The sequence below is a fragment of the Pygocentrus nattereri genome, chromosome 27 (assembly GCF_015220715.1).
Source record: "Pygocentrus nattereri isolate fPygNat1 chromosome 27, fPygNat1.pri, whole genome shotgun sequence".
NCBI classification, from domain to species: domain Eukaryota; kingdom Metazoa; phylum Chordata; class Actinopteri; order Characiformes; family Serrasalmidae; genus Pygocentrus; species Pygocentrus nattereri.
In genome coordinates this window covers 26,340,701-26,352,814 of record NC_051237.1, presented here as the reverse complement: position 1 = coordinate 26,352,814, position 12,114 = coordinate 26,340,701, and the positions used below count along the sequence as shown (strand labels likewise).

The window sequence follows — 12,114 nt, the reverse complement described above, 5'->3', positions numbered from 1 at the left end:
ATTCGCCAAAGCCAGACTCGTCCATCAGACTGGCAGATAGTGAAACAGGATTCATCACTCCACAGAACACGTTTCCACTGCTCCAGAGTCCAGCACATTACACCCCTGCATTCAAGGCATTTTGATCTTAGGCCTGTGTGCCGCTGCTCAGCCATAGAAACCCATTTTGTGAAGCTCCTTATGTGCAGTTCTTGTGCTGATGATGCAATAGAGGTTGGGAACTGTGCACTTCAGCACTCTGCCACCCCACTGAGTTTGCGTGGTCTACCTCTTTGTGGCTGAGCTGTTGTTGCTCCTTGTCGCTTCCATTTCACAATAATAGCAGTTACGGTTGTCTAGGGCAGATCTGGCAGGACAGAAATTACACAAACTGACTTGTGGCCGAGATGGCGTTCTATGACAGAGCCATGTTGAAGTTACTGAGCTCTTCAGTCCAACCCTCTACTGCCAGTGTTTGGAGACTGCAAGGCTGTGAGCTTAATTTTACACAACTGTTAGCAATGACTGTAGCTGAAACACCTGACCTCAATAATTAGGAGTGTCCCAATACTTTTGTCATATATATATATATATATATATATATATATATATATACACACACACACACGTCAGGCAAAACATTCTGACCACCTCCTTGTTTCTACGCTCACTGTCCACTTTATCAGCTCCACTTACAGTTTAGTTTCACTCTGTAGTTCTACAGTTACAGACTGTAGTCCATCTGTTTCTCTGATACTCTGTTACCCTGTTCTTCAGTGGTCAGGACCCCCATGGACCCTCACAGAGCAGGTACTGTTTGGGTGGTGGGTCATTCTCAGCACTGCAGTAACACTGATGTGGTGGTGGTGTGTTAGTGTGTGTTGTGCTGGTACGAATGGATCAGACACAGCAGTGCTGTTGGAGTGTCTATCAGTGTCCACTCACTGTCCACTCTATTAGACACTCCTACCTTGTCGGTCCACCTTGTAGCTGTAAAGTCAGAGACGACAGCTCATCTGCTGCTGCAGTTTGTGTTGGTCATCCTCTCGTCCTTCATCAGTGGTCACAGGACGCTGCCCACAGGACGCTGCCCACAGGACGCTGCTGGCTGGATATTTTTGGTTGGTGGGCTATTCTCAGTCCAGCAGCGACACTGAGGTGTTTAAAAACCCCAGCAGCACTGCTGTGTCTGATCCATTCAGACCAGCGCAACACACGCCATCACACCACCACCCAAATAGTACCTGCTCTGTGAGGGTCCATGGGGGTCCTGACCACTGAAGAACAGGGTAACAGAGTATCAGAGAAACAGATGGACTACAGTCTGTAACTGTAGAACTACAGAGTGCAGCTATACAGTAAGTGGAGCTGATAAAGTGGACATTGAGCGTAGAAACGAGGAGGCGGTCAGGATGTTATCAGTGTATATATGTACATGATCTTGATGACTAGTGTGAAAATGTGAGTTATCGTAATGTTACACTTTCCCCATATCGCCCAGTTTTACTTTCAGTGGCTTCCGTTTTCTGAAAGTGATGCCCAGATTTGAATTTACCAGCAAAAACCAGAACACAGCCTCATCTCTCAAGAAGGAAGAGACCAAAGTGATTGTTTTCTGTTTCGTTCTGCATTGCGTCACTCGGATTTGTGCTAGTCACAGCAGGTCACGCAGCAACTGAGCCTCTGCTGGGAAACGGAGGGGCGAAGAGCCAAACGGGAAGAGAGTGAAAAGAGAAACAGAAGAAACAGGAAAACGGATCAGTAGTATATCTTTAGAGCAGCCAGTTCTGGCAGAGCAACAGAAACTCAAACCACTGCCAGAAACTCAAAACCAGCATGTTTAATCGCATTGAGCCATTTTACAGTAAACACAACTCTAAGGAACATGGAATTTGGCAGAAGCTCTACTGTATACGCCCTTCAGTCGCAGTCATCAAATCCTCAACTATTACTTTAGGTATTTATTTATTTACATCATTTTATGATGAACGGACTGACAGAAAAAGGTCCAAAGTTACTCTGAGTCATCAAATTTAAGTGTGGTCTAGAAAGTTAACGTTTTTTCAGAGAAACGAGTTTTTCTCACGACTGTGACGATTTGCATTATACACAAATGTCCCTCATTCATCAGGACCTTCCACTTCAAAGTGCTGATGCAGTCCAGTCACAAATGAGAACGGTCGCTTTCCCATTTTCCCATATTAAGGTCAGCCCACTGCATGAGCACCAGCAGAGTGCTGGGTGTTCCGAGTCCTCAGAAAAGCAGGGGTGGGATGCCGCTTCCAAACAGCAGCCTCCAGGATGAAGGAACCTTCCATGGAGTCGCACCCTGAGGCTGAAAGAGAGAAACATCAGGTACGTTACACTGTATGCTCCCTGGCCACTTTATCAGAAACCCTCCCATGGCTCCACCTTGCTGGTACAGTTAAGACTGCAGCTTATCTGCTGATGCAGTTTGTCATTTTTCATCTGGTCCTCATCAACGGTCAGTTTCTGACCATAAAGCTGCTCTAGTAACTAATATGAGTTAATTCTGTGTCTGCTATGAATTATTCATGATCTACTAGGAATTATTCAGTATCCATTATTAATTATTCTTTATCCATTATTAATTATTCAGTATCCATTATTAATTATTCATTATCTACTAGGAATTATTCAGTATCCATTATGAATTATCCAGTATCCATTATGAATTATTCAGTATCCATTATTAATTATTCTTTATCTACTATGAATTATTCAGCGTCTGCTATGAATTATTCAGTATCCATTATTAATTATTCTTTATCTACTATGAATTATTCAGCGTCTGCTATGAATTATTCAGTATCCATTATTAATTATTCAGTATCCATTATAAATTATTCTTTATCTACTATGAATTATTCAGTGTCTACTATGAATTATTCAGTATCCATGATGAAGTCAGTATCCATTAAGAATTATGCAGTGTCTACTATGACTTATTCAGTAACTATTTATTATTTAATATATATTAATATTTATTCAGTGTCTGCTTATGAATTCATTATTTACTATAAATTATTTAATATCAATTATGAATTAACCAGACTCTACTGATTCAGTATTTACTTATGAATTATTTTAGTAATTATGTAAGGCATGTTTATTCATACAGCACTTTCATTCACCGCAGTTCTTTATAATAAGAAAATAAAAAAAGATAATGAAATTTTAAAAAGATGTCAGAGTAATTAGCAAAGTTAAAAACAATTATAAATGATTATGAACAGAAAAATGCGCTTAACAGAAGAAATGAACATTATTACAATCATTATTATTATGAATTTAGAATCTACTTATGAATTATTCAGTACTTACTATTAATTATTCAGTATCTGCTATGAGCTGTGATATGATACTTTTGGTAAACCAAGTCCAGCTTGTTTCACACTGAGGCACACAGACATTACAACTGCTGTAAATGGTCACTTACAGACTTCTCCAGCAGGTGGAGCCAGTAGTTCAGGTGGTTGGTCAGTGTGAAAGCGTCGGGGACGTTATCTCCCTCGGAGCAGAACAGCAGCACCACGGCCAGCGGGACGCTCTCCGCACAGCTGAGGAGAGAAACACTGAGCTGCAGTGACCTGCTGATTACCTGACGTTCAATAATTCATTCAGAAAATCTGAATATGCAAACAGCTCTTCAGCTCACACATGAGCAAATGATCATGAAACTCACATTAGGTCTCTGAAAACATCGACACCAGAAAAACAGCCGTTCTGGTTTCGTTTAAACTGCCTATTCATTTATGGAGGCCTGTGTCATAAATCAATGATACTTATTATATCTAAACAATTACATTAACGTCAGGGATGTAAATTTAATGTATTTAGCAATAAAATGATCATATTATTCTGTTCATCAGTTTCATTGCAGCAAAGGCTTTAACTTTAAACAACAGCTTCTTATATATCCAGTCGTGCGCACAAGCTTCAACACCCCTGGTCAAAGTCCATGTTTGTGTTTTTCTTAACCCTATGGATTAAGAATGGGACGTCACTCAGGTTCATATGCGTGTGAAGCCAGACGACCGAATACTTTTGGCAATATAGTGTATATATACATATATACACACATTAAATGTACTGGTTAATCAGAATGAGTTCAAACACTACAGACTATATAATAATACTACTGAGACTTAGATCATGTCTTTCATATATAATATGATTTTTTTCCGTCTCGCTCAGCCTGTTTGGAACTCTCTCCTCCAGCTACTATATATTGGAGCAGTCTGAGCCATAAGGTTAAAAGAATTTAAGATTTTTCCAGCCTTTTATATGCAGGCATACTTTCTGAAATGGCCAAAAAAAGAAAACCAAGCAGATTCAAAAATCTGAATTAAAATGCAGCAAAAAATGAATAATTCATTTAATTCAATATAATATTAGACATAGTCAATAATCAATAAATAATCAATGTCTGTTTTTCACCAAATGAACACAAACACAAACTGTATCTAGTCATATTTCTAATATACTGCAGGGGGCGCTGTTAGGGGTGGTGAAATGGAGTTTAATGTGCTGAATCTTTGCCTTCCTCGTATCTCTCACTAGGCTTCCTATCCAGAGCAGTTTCATACATTTTGTGCTCCTGCCTGAACAGGGAACTGAACCCTGCTCTCCCGTAGGGTCCTATTTTAAATCCTATCTAGAACGCTGTCTGCGGCTCTGTCGTTGTCTCCGTACCAGTCAGCGTAGAGGCCTTTGGTGACTCCTCCTCCGGGGATGTAGTGGCGTTTGTCGGAGTCGTTAATGCCGGGAAAAACGCTCACTTTCTCCAGCTCGGCCCAGCCCAGCTCCCTCAGAGTGTCCCCTACATCCTGCAGAGCCGGACTCAGCAGGTACCGCAGCGCCGGTCTGACCAGAAACAACAACACGACACGACCACATAACCACAGTCAGGCTTTAACATTCAGACTGCAGATCAAATGAACACATTAACAAGAAATATAACAAACCATTACAATTAAAAACGGTCATAAATCAACGGACAGCTGCAACATTAAAACAAACAATACGCCGTAAGAATAAAAACTGAATAAAAATAATAGAGGTGGTCCTCCGAACAGCGTTCAGGGACCCCCAGTGCTCCGTATTTTGCTGAATCCCTGTTGGAAGTGATCCAGCAAAATATAGACCATTTGAGATTCCCTGTCCCTGAGGGCCCATTTCAGAACCACTGGTTTAAGTAGGGTTAATGTACGATCTTCTAGATAAACACAATCTAGAAATGTAATAAATCTATTAAAAAGAAAAACAACTCTCTGTAGAATCGAGACTCTTAAGCTGGAAAATAACGTGCTAATTATTTTCAGATGTAGTCGTGATTTTGGCCTAATATACAGTAAAATCAGCTGTGATGAAAAACAGGCGGTAATATTAGTAGAGGAAGCGTAAGTGTAGGTGTTGGTTACCCTTTGAGCTGCTGGTCATCCCTCTGATATGCATGACTGCTGGACAGCAGCACCGTTCTGGAGAATCCACTACTCTTAATCCAGGACACCAGCAGCTTACGGAACAATTTGCCCTTATTCTTATGATGAAAAACATGCAGAAAAAGAAATCAGTCACTATCTTTAAAGGCATGGCCGAGCGCCGATCAACGGTGTGAATATTATTTTATATTATATATTATATAAACACCGGTCAAGCGTAACATTATGACCTCATTTCTACCCTCACTGTCCACTTTATCAGCTCCACTTACTGTATAGCTGCACTCTGTAGTTCTACAGTTACAGACTGTAGTCCATCTGTTTCTCTGATACTCTGTTACCCTGTTCTTCAGTGGTCAGGACCCCCATGGACCCTCACAGAGCAGGTACTGTTTGGGTGGTGGGTCATTCTCAGCACTGCAGTAACACTGACGTGGTGGTGGTGTGTTTGGGTGTGTTGTGCTGGTCTGAGTGGATCAGACACAGCAGTGATGCTGGAGTTTTTAAACCCCTCAGTGTCTCTGCTGGACTGAGAAGCAAAAATATCCAGCCAACAGAGTCCAGTGGGCAGCGTCCTGTGGGCAGCGTCCTGTGCAGCAGCAGATGAGCTGTCGTCTCTGACTTTACATCTACAAGGTGGACCGACCAGGTAGGAGAGTCTAATAGAGTGGACAGTGAGTGGACAGAGACTGAGGATCATCCACCACCCAAACAGTACCTGCTCTGTGAGGGTCCATGGGGGTCCTGACCCCTGAAGAACAGGGTAACAGAGTATCAGAGAAACAGATGGACTACAGTCTGTAACTGTAGAACTACAGAGTGCAGCTATACAGTAAGTGGAGCTGATGAAGTGGACAGTGAGCGTAGAGACGAGGAGGTGGTCAGAACGTTACGCCTGATTGGTGTATATTATGTCAATGAAGTATGAAGACTGTTGTCATAATAAAAGCTGTGTGCTGTACTGTAATACACTGACTGGGCTGAATTGCTGCCGTGTATCTCTGTTTTGTGTCTGATGTGCTTTAGGCTCATTATATTATTATAATTATACATTTATGGACCAGAGAAGCCTCTGAACCCTCGACAACAAAGTTTAACCGAACTAAAAATGAAAATAAAAACACTTATTTTACATCCCCAATTCCAAAAAAGTTAGAATGCTGTGTAAAATGTAAATAAATGTAAATTAAAACAATGCAATGATTTGCGAAACTCACAGACCCACAACAGATACACAGAACACACATCAGATGCTGAAAGTGAGACATTTTACCTTTTCATGAAAAACATTAAACCAATAAGAACTTAATGGCAGCAATTATATTATAAATAACTCTCAGGCAATTAACTTTGATTTAATTAACACTCTCTATACATCTAACACAGATTATGCAAAGGTCTGAACCCCATGGTCAAACGCCATGACCAGTGGATTTTCTACATGCAAATAAGAAAACGCCCTTAACGCCTTTGCACTTTGATGCAAATTTAGGTGAACAATCTCTTTATTTGCTAACTTTTAAGAAAGACATCAAATATAAAGTATGATAAAGTCAATAAATAAACAGTAACTGCATTAAAATGTGCAGGACGTGTTCACAACTCAACAAACGCATGGGACTTGACCAGGGGTCAACAAAACATCCACTTTTACAATGAAACCATATTACACAAGCAATGATATCAGTTTCCCTTCGAGCAGTTCTGCACTGACCTGTAAGACTGGAGATCTTATCTGAAGCGCAGCCAGCTTCAGGTCACTGTGAGAGTACACTGCACAGAAACACAGCAACACATCAACAGGGATTCTGCAGTTCCACAGTGACCAGATCAGAGGTTAGTCAGCTTCAGGAATTACAGGGGAACCTCTGACTTTACAAAATTCTGCTTAATAAAGCGGTTAAGATGTGTTGCGAAACGCTCCGTTCTAGAGGAACTTACTGAGTCAGAGCTGCTCACAGTGGTGGTGATGGGAACCAGACGTCCCTCTAAAAGCTCCTCACAGAAAGTTCCTACAAGAGCTGGTTCTGAATTCACTGCCTGATGACTGAGACGCTGTTTTATGAGAGTTTAGAGAACTTCAACTCCATTCATGGTGGAGGGTGACATGCAGGGCGCTGTGCGGCAAAATAGTCCCCAAAGAAAACTCAGTATTCCAGATTTTCCACTATTTTCCATCATCAACATTCCATATGAACTCGTGTAGGTTCTCTGGTGGTTCTGGATGGTAAATAAAGTGTCTATATCTGTGTTGTAGTCATGGCGACGCCTGGTTCCCATCACCACCACTGTGAAGAAATATACTGCACACTGTGGTGCAATACGTAGTATAAAGTACATACCACTGCAGTACAATACAATATACCGGTACAGCGTGCGGTATGCGGCACTATACCGGTACAGCGTGCGGTATGCGGCACTATACCGGTACAGCGTGCGGTATGCGGCACTATATACTGGTACAGCGTGCGGTATGCGGCACTATATACTGGTACAGCGTGCGGTATGCGGCACTATATACTGGTACAGCGTGCGGTATGCGGCACTATACCGGTACAGCGTGCGGTATGCGGCACTATATACTGGTACAGCGTGCGGTATGCGGCACTATACCGGTACAGCGTGCGGTATGCGGCACTATATACTGGTACAGCGTGCGGTATGCGGCACTATACCGGTACAGCGTGCGGTATGCGGCACTATATACTGGTACAGCGTGCGGTATGCGGCACTATACCGGTACAGCGTGCGGTATGCGGCACTATACCGGTACAGCGTGCGGTATGCGGCACTATACCGGTACAGCGTGCGGTATGCGGCACTATACTGGTACAGCGTGCGGTATGCGGCACTATACTGGTACAGCGTGCGGTATGCGGCACTATACCGGTACAGCGTGCGGTATGCGGCACTATACCGGTACAGCGTGCGGTATGCGGCACTATACTGGTACAGCGTGCGGTATGCGGCACTATACTGGTACAGCGTGCGGTATGCGGCACTATACCGGTACAGTGTGCGGTATACAGTATGCAATATGCCATTCGAGCTCGGTCAGAGGGCTGCAGGTAATTACCAAGTGTAGCAGAAAAAAAACTGCTGAAATAAAACCGGCAGCCCTACTGAACCGATAAAACAAGAGGCTGTTCTTTCTGGTGGTCCGTGAGCGATGCAGTATTGATGATGTAAAGTAACAGCACATCCCAGAAACATCTCCCCAGTTCAGTGTGTGTGAATCCCACCCACTGTTCAGCTACATGACACCAGTGTCTTATTAGACCAGGAGATCCCATCTGTGGTCCGCTGGCTCTCCTAATACATGTGAGTACAGTTATGGTTTTTGCTGCTGTGACTCTGAAGTTTATAATGAAGGTACCGTCTACTCAGACTGAGGATCTCCAGCCCTGGTTTAGGAACACGGTACTAAACGTAGCGGGACATGAGATCAGACTGGATTGTGATGATATTCACTCACCTTCTGCATTAGTGCTGAGCTGCTCCAAGCTGCTGTAGGGGCCGTTACCCACCATGGGGATTAGGCAGTCGGTGTGGAAGTGCCCCACCTTCGGCATGTTCAGCGTGGAGATGATCAAGTCTACGGCCAGCTGGCCCACATTCCCCACAGACACGGCGGGCTGGAAAAGCGAAGAAGTGGACAAAATACAAAGTGAACCATCTGCTTTTCAGGGAATTTGAAGGTCTGAACCGCATCCTCCCTCTCATGACTGATCAGAGGGGAAGGTGACCACTCCGCTTCAGCGTCCTGAAGTCCAAGATCAGTTGTCACACTACCACACGCAACACACATAGAACAAAAGACGGTTCTTCTAAAGTTCTTTAGTAAAGGCAACGAACCATGAGCTCCATACAGAACCATGTACATGCTCCAATGGGTCTTTGCATGATGAAACTGCTCATCAGGTTGATGGAGAACAAATTGTATATCGTTGCTGTCGGAAACAAAACCTCGTATCTCCATTTTTGCCATTTTTTTTCCCCAGTTTTTGACATTGTCTGAAAATGCATGTTACTCTTTACACTGTATGTAAATTTCATGGCAAACAGACCACAAGAAACGGCCCAAAATCACTTGGAAAGACGTCTGGTTCCATTGACTTACATTAGAAGTACAGTCAGTTTTTTCCTTCTCCTGTGAAGTTACCATTTTGGAGATACGAGGTCTTGTTCCGACAACAGCGATATGCTCCTATATAGAACCTTTTTGAAAATGGTTCTATACAGCATCGAAAAAGGGTTCTGCTACTGTGACAAGCTTGACATAGTGCCATACACACGTTCTCCATCAATCTGAAGAACCATTAAAGCAAGCAATGACTCTACACAGAACCTGTCTTTCTAAACAGAACCATTCCCTTTACTAAAGAACCCCGTTTTTAAAAGCGTGGACACTTTATTATTTTATGGACGCTTCATTCTTTTATTCTAAGCATATATTTACTTCTTCACGTTTTAATTACTCTGTATTTTGTATCTTGCAGCTTACAAATCTGTTTCTACTCTCATACTTCATATTTTTACAGGTTTACTCCACTATACTTGTACAGCGACAATAAAGAACTTTCCCGTTCCACCTTAAACTGCGCAGCAGTTCCACTCTGGCGCCTCAGGCTGCACCGTTTAACCGCTGCAAATTTAAGGTGGAACGGGGAAATTCGAACAAGAAGCTGTCGAATAGGAAGCAGTCATGATTAAGCAAAATAACACTACACAGACCCGTCTTTAAACTCACCAGGATTAAAGTAAACCCTTTAAAAGAAGGCGTCGAGTCTTCCGCCGAGACGAACATCTTTATCGTTTATTAATTTACTGTTAAAAATAAATCTGCCCGAACTCTTAATACATGCGGAGTGACGCGGGTTTCGCGTTGATGGCGCAGATTCGCAGATCTCCAAACTATACGCTGGGGCGAAATCGTCCTGTGCATAATGTGTAGATCTGACATCGTGAAGGCCTCGCGTTTTTCCTGCTCACAAATCTTGTTCAAAAAAGAGAATTAATGCGTAAAATCACATGTATTCTAACCAAAGCTTCGTTGCGTCACACAGAGCTGCTCCGTTTCGTTCTTTCAAAGCCAGGTTTCTGCACAAGTTTAGTTTTTCTGCGAGAATTAAGAGCAGGCGATTAGCATTGACACGCGAAAGAACTTTGTCAAAATAAAAGTCGTTCTTTAACGGCATGGCTCTGTTGACCAGTCGTGGAAACTGTGTTTCATCCACAGTTAGGAGGGTTTACAACAGAAAAAATAGCTGAAATAAAAAGTTTGTTAATAGAGAAAATATTTTAATATTTTATATATATATTTTTTTAGTTCCCACCAACTCAGAACTCATCATTATGACCTGGCATCTTATTAAAACTGGCACATCCCTTTGATGTGTGTCTTTTTAAACTAATTTGTGTCACTGACTAATATGATTTTAAATTAGTAGTCTTTTCATGAGTAGTTTTTTCTATTACTACTACTACTACTACTGATAATAATAATAATAATAATAATAATAATAATAATAATAATTAATAATAATAATAACAATTTGTTTGAATTCTCTCTGTAATTTAGCACATGGTTCCTCTTTTACAGCAGCTTCAACAGGTCAGAAGCCTACAATTTATGTGACAACAGTTTATCAGTTTATCTGTATGCAGTTATCACCAATTATTTATGAAATGTGTGTTTGTTTAGATGTCCTGACCTCTATATACTGTATGTGCTGCTTATCCTATAGGCCTTACAGCCGTTGCATAAGTAAACAGTAAATCAGAGGAATAAGTTTTATTACTAAACTCACCCAGAATTGCTTACTAACAGAAACAAACACATTAGTCGACGGTGGTCCAGTTTATATCAGAATGTAACAACTGTTTGACACCTTCACACGTGGTGTGGTGCTTTCCTGTAGGCGTGGTAGGTGTTCTTACCACGTCCACAGTAATTATTAGAAATAGAAGGTGAAAGGAAGAACAATGAAGAGAACAAACAAGACAGCAGACATGCGGCGCTTAACCTGAGGCTAATAATAGCGAGGCCTTGAGTTTCACAAACGTGGTGACCAAAAACGAAATTAACACATTCTTTTCCCTCAGCTAATTTTACTCAAAGATTTTAAAGGGGCCAAACCCCTTTTGATGAGTAATGTAGAGACTTTCACAATGTGTTATTTCCACACCTGGATAATAAGTCTGGTTTGGAATCTTTAAGCCTTGTTCTCCAATATCTACCTAGGTTTGGACCTCATTCACCAATATCTACCTAGGTTTGGGCCTCATTCACCAATATCTACCTAGGTTTGGGCCTCATTCACCAATATCTACCTAGGTTTGGGCCTCTTTCACCAATATCTACCTAGGTTTGGGCCTCATTCACCAATATCTATCTAGGTTTGGGCCTCTTTCACCAATATCTACCTAGGTTTGGGCCTCATTCACCAATATCTACCTAGGTTTGGGCCTCTTTCACCAATATCTACCTAGGTTTGGGCCTCTTTCACCAATATCTACCTAGGTTTGGGCCTCATTCACCAATATCTATCTAGGTTTGGGCCTCATTCACCAATATCTATCTAGGTTTGGGCCTCTTTCACCAATATCTACCTAGGTTTGGGCCTCCTTCACCAATATCTACCTAGGTTTGGGCCTCTTTCACCAATAT

The 12,114-nt window shown here is 42.0% G+C and overlaps 1 protein-coding gene across 2 annotated transcripts; it reads right to left on the bottom strand.

Annotated features, from left to right (window-relative positions):
- Nucleotides 1-1,804: 1,804 nt before the first annotated feature.
- Nucleotides 1,805-10,528, bottom strand: psmg2 (proteasome (prosome, macropain) assembly chaperone 2). 2 transcript variants are annotated; one of them, XM_037535267.1, is made up of 7 exons: nt 10,488-10,528; nt 8,920-9,079; nt 7,159-7,217; nt 5,424-5,542; nt 4,696-4,866; nt 3,440-3,560; nt 1,805-2,314 (listed from the first exon to the last, which is right to left on the bottom strand). In XM_037535267.1, exons 2-7 carry the CDS (start codon nt 9,014-9,016, stop codon nt 2,234-2,236), a joined length of 648 nt encoding a protein of 215 aa, XP_037391164.1. In that variant the 5' UTR covers nt 9,017-9,079; nt 10,488-10,528; the 3' UTR covers nt 1,805-2,233. The 2 variants fall into 2 exon arrangements, with proteins under 2 accessions (XP_037391164.1, XP_037391163.1); XM_037535266.1 differs by lacking the exon at nt 10,488-10,528 and adding an exon at nt 10,195-10,427.
- Nucleotides 10,529-12,114: the final 1,586 nt, after the last annotated feature.

Bases quoted from the DNA above. Each gene is read 5' to 3' on its own strand.
- psmg2 (XM_037535266.1), bottom strand. From the start codon at position 10,251: ATGTTCGTCTCGGCGGAAGACTCGACGCCTTCTTTTAAAGGGTTTACT. The intron at 7,218-8,919 runs GTGAGTGAATAT...GTTTCTGTGCAG, and splicing joins GCTCAGCACTAATGCAGAAG to TGTACTCTCACAGTGACCTG. The intron at 5,543-7,158 runs GTCAGTGCAGAA...TTTCATCATAAG, and splicing joins TAAGATCTCCAGTCTTACAG to AATAAGGGCAAATTGTTCCG.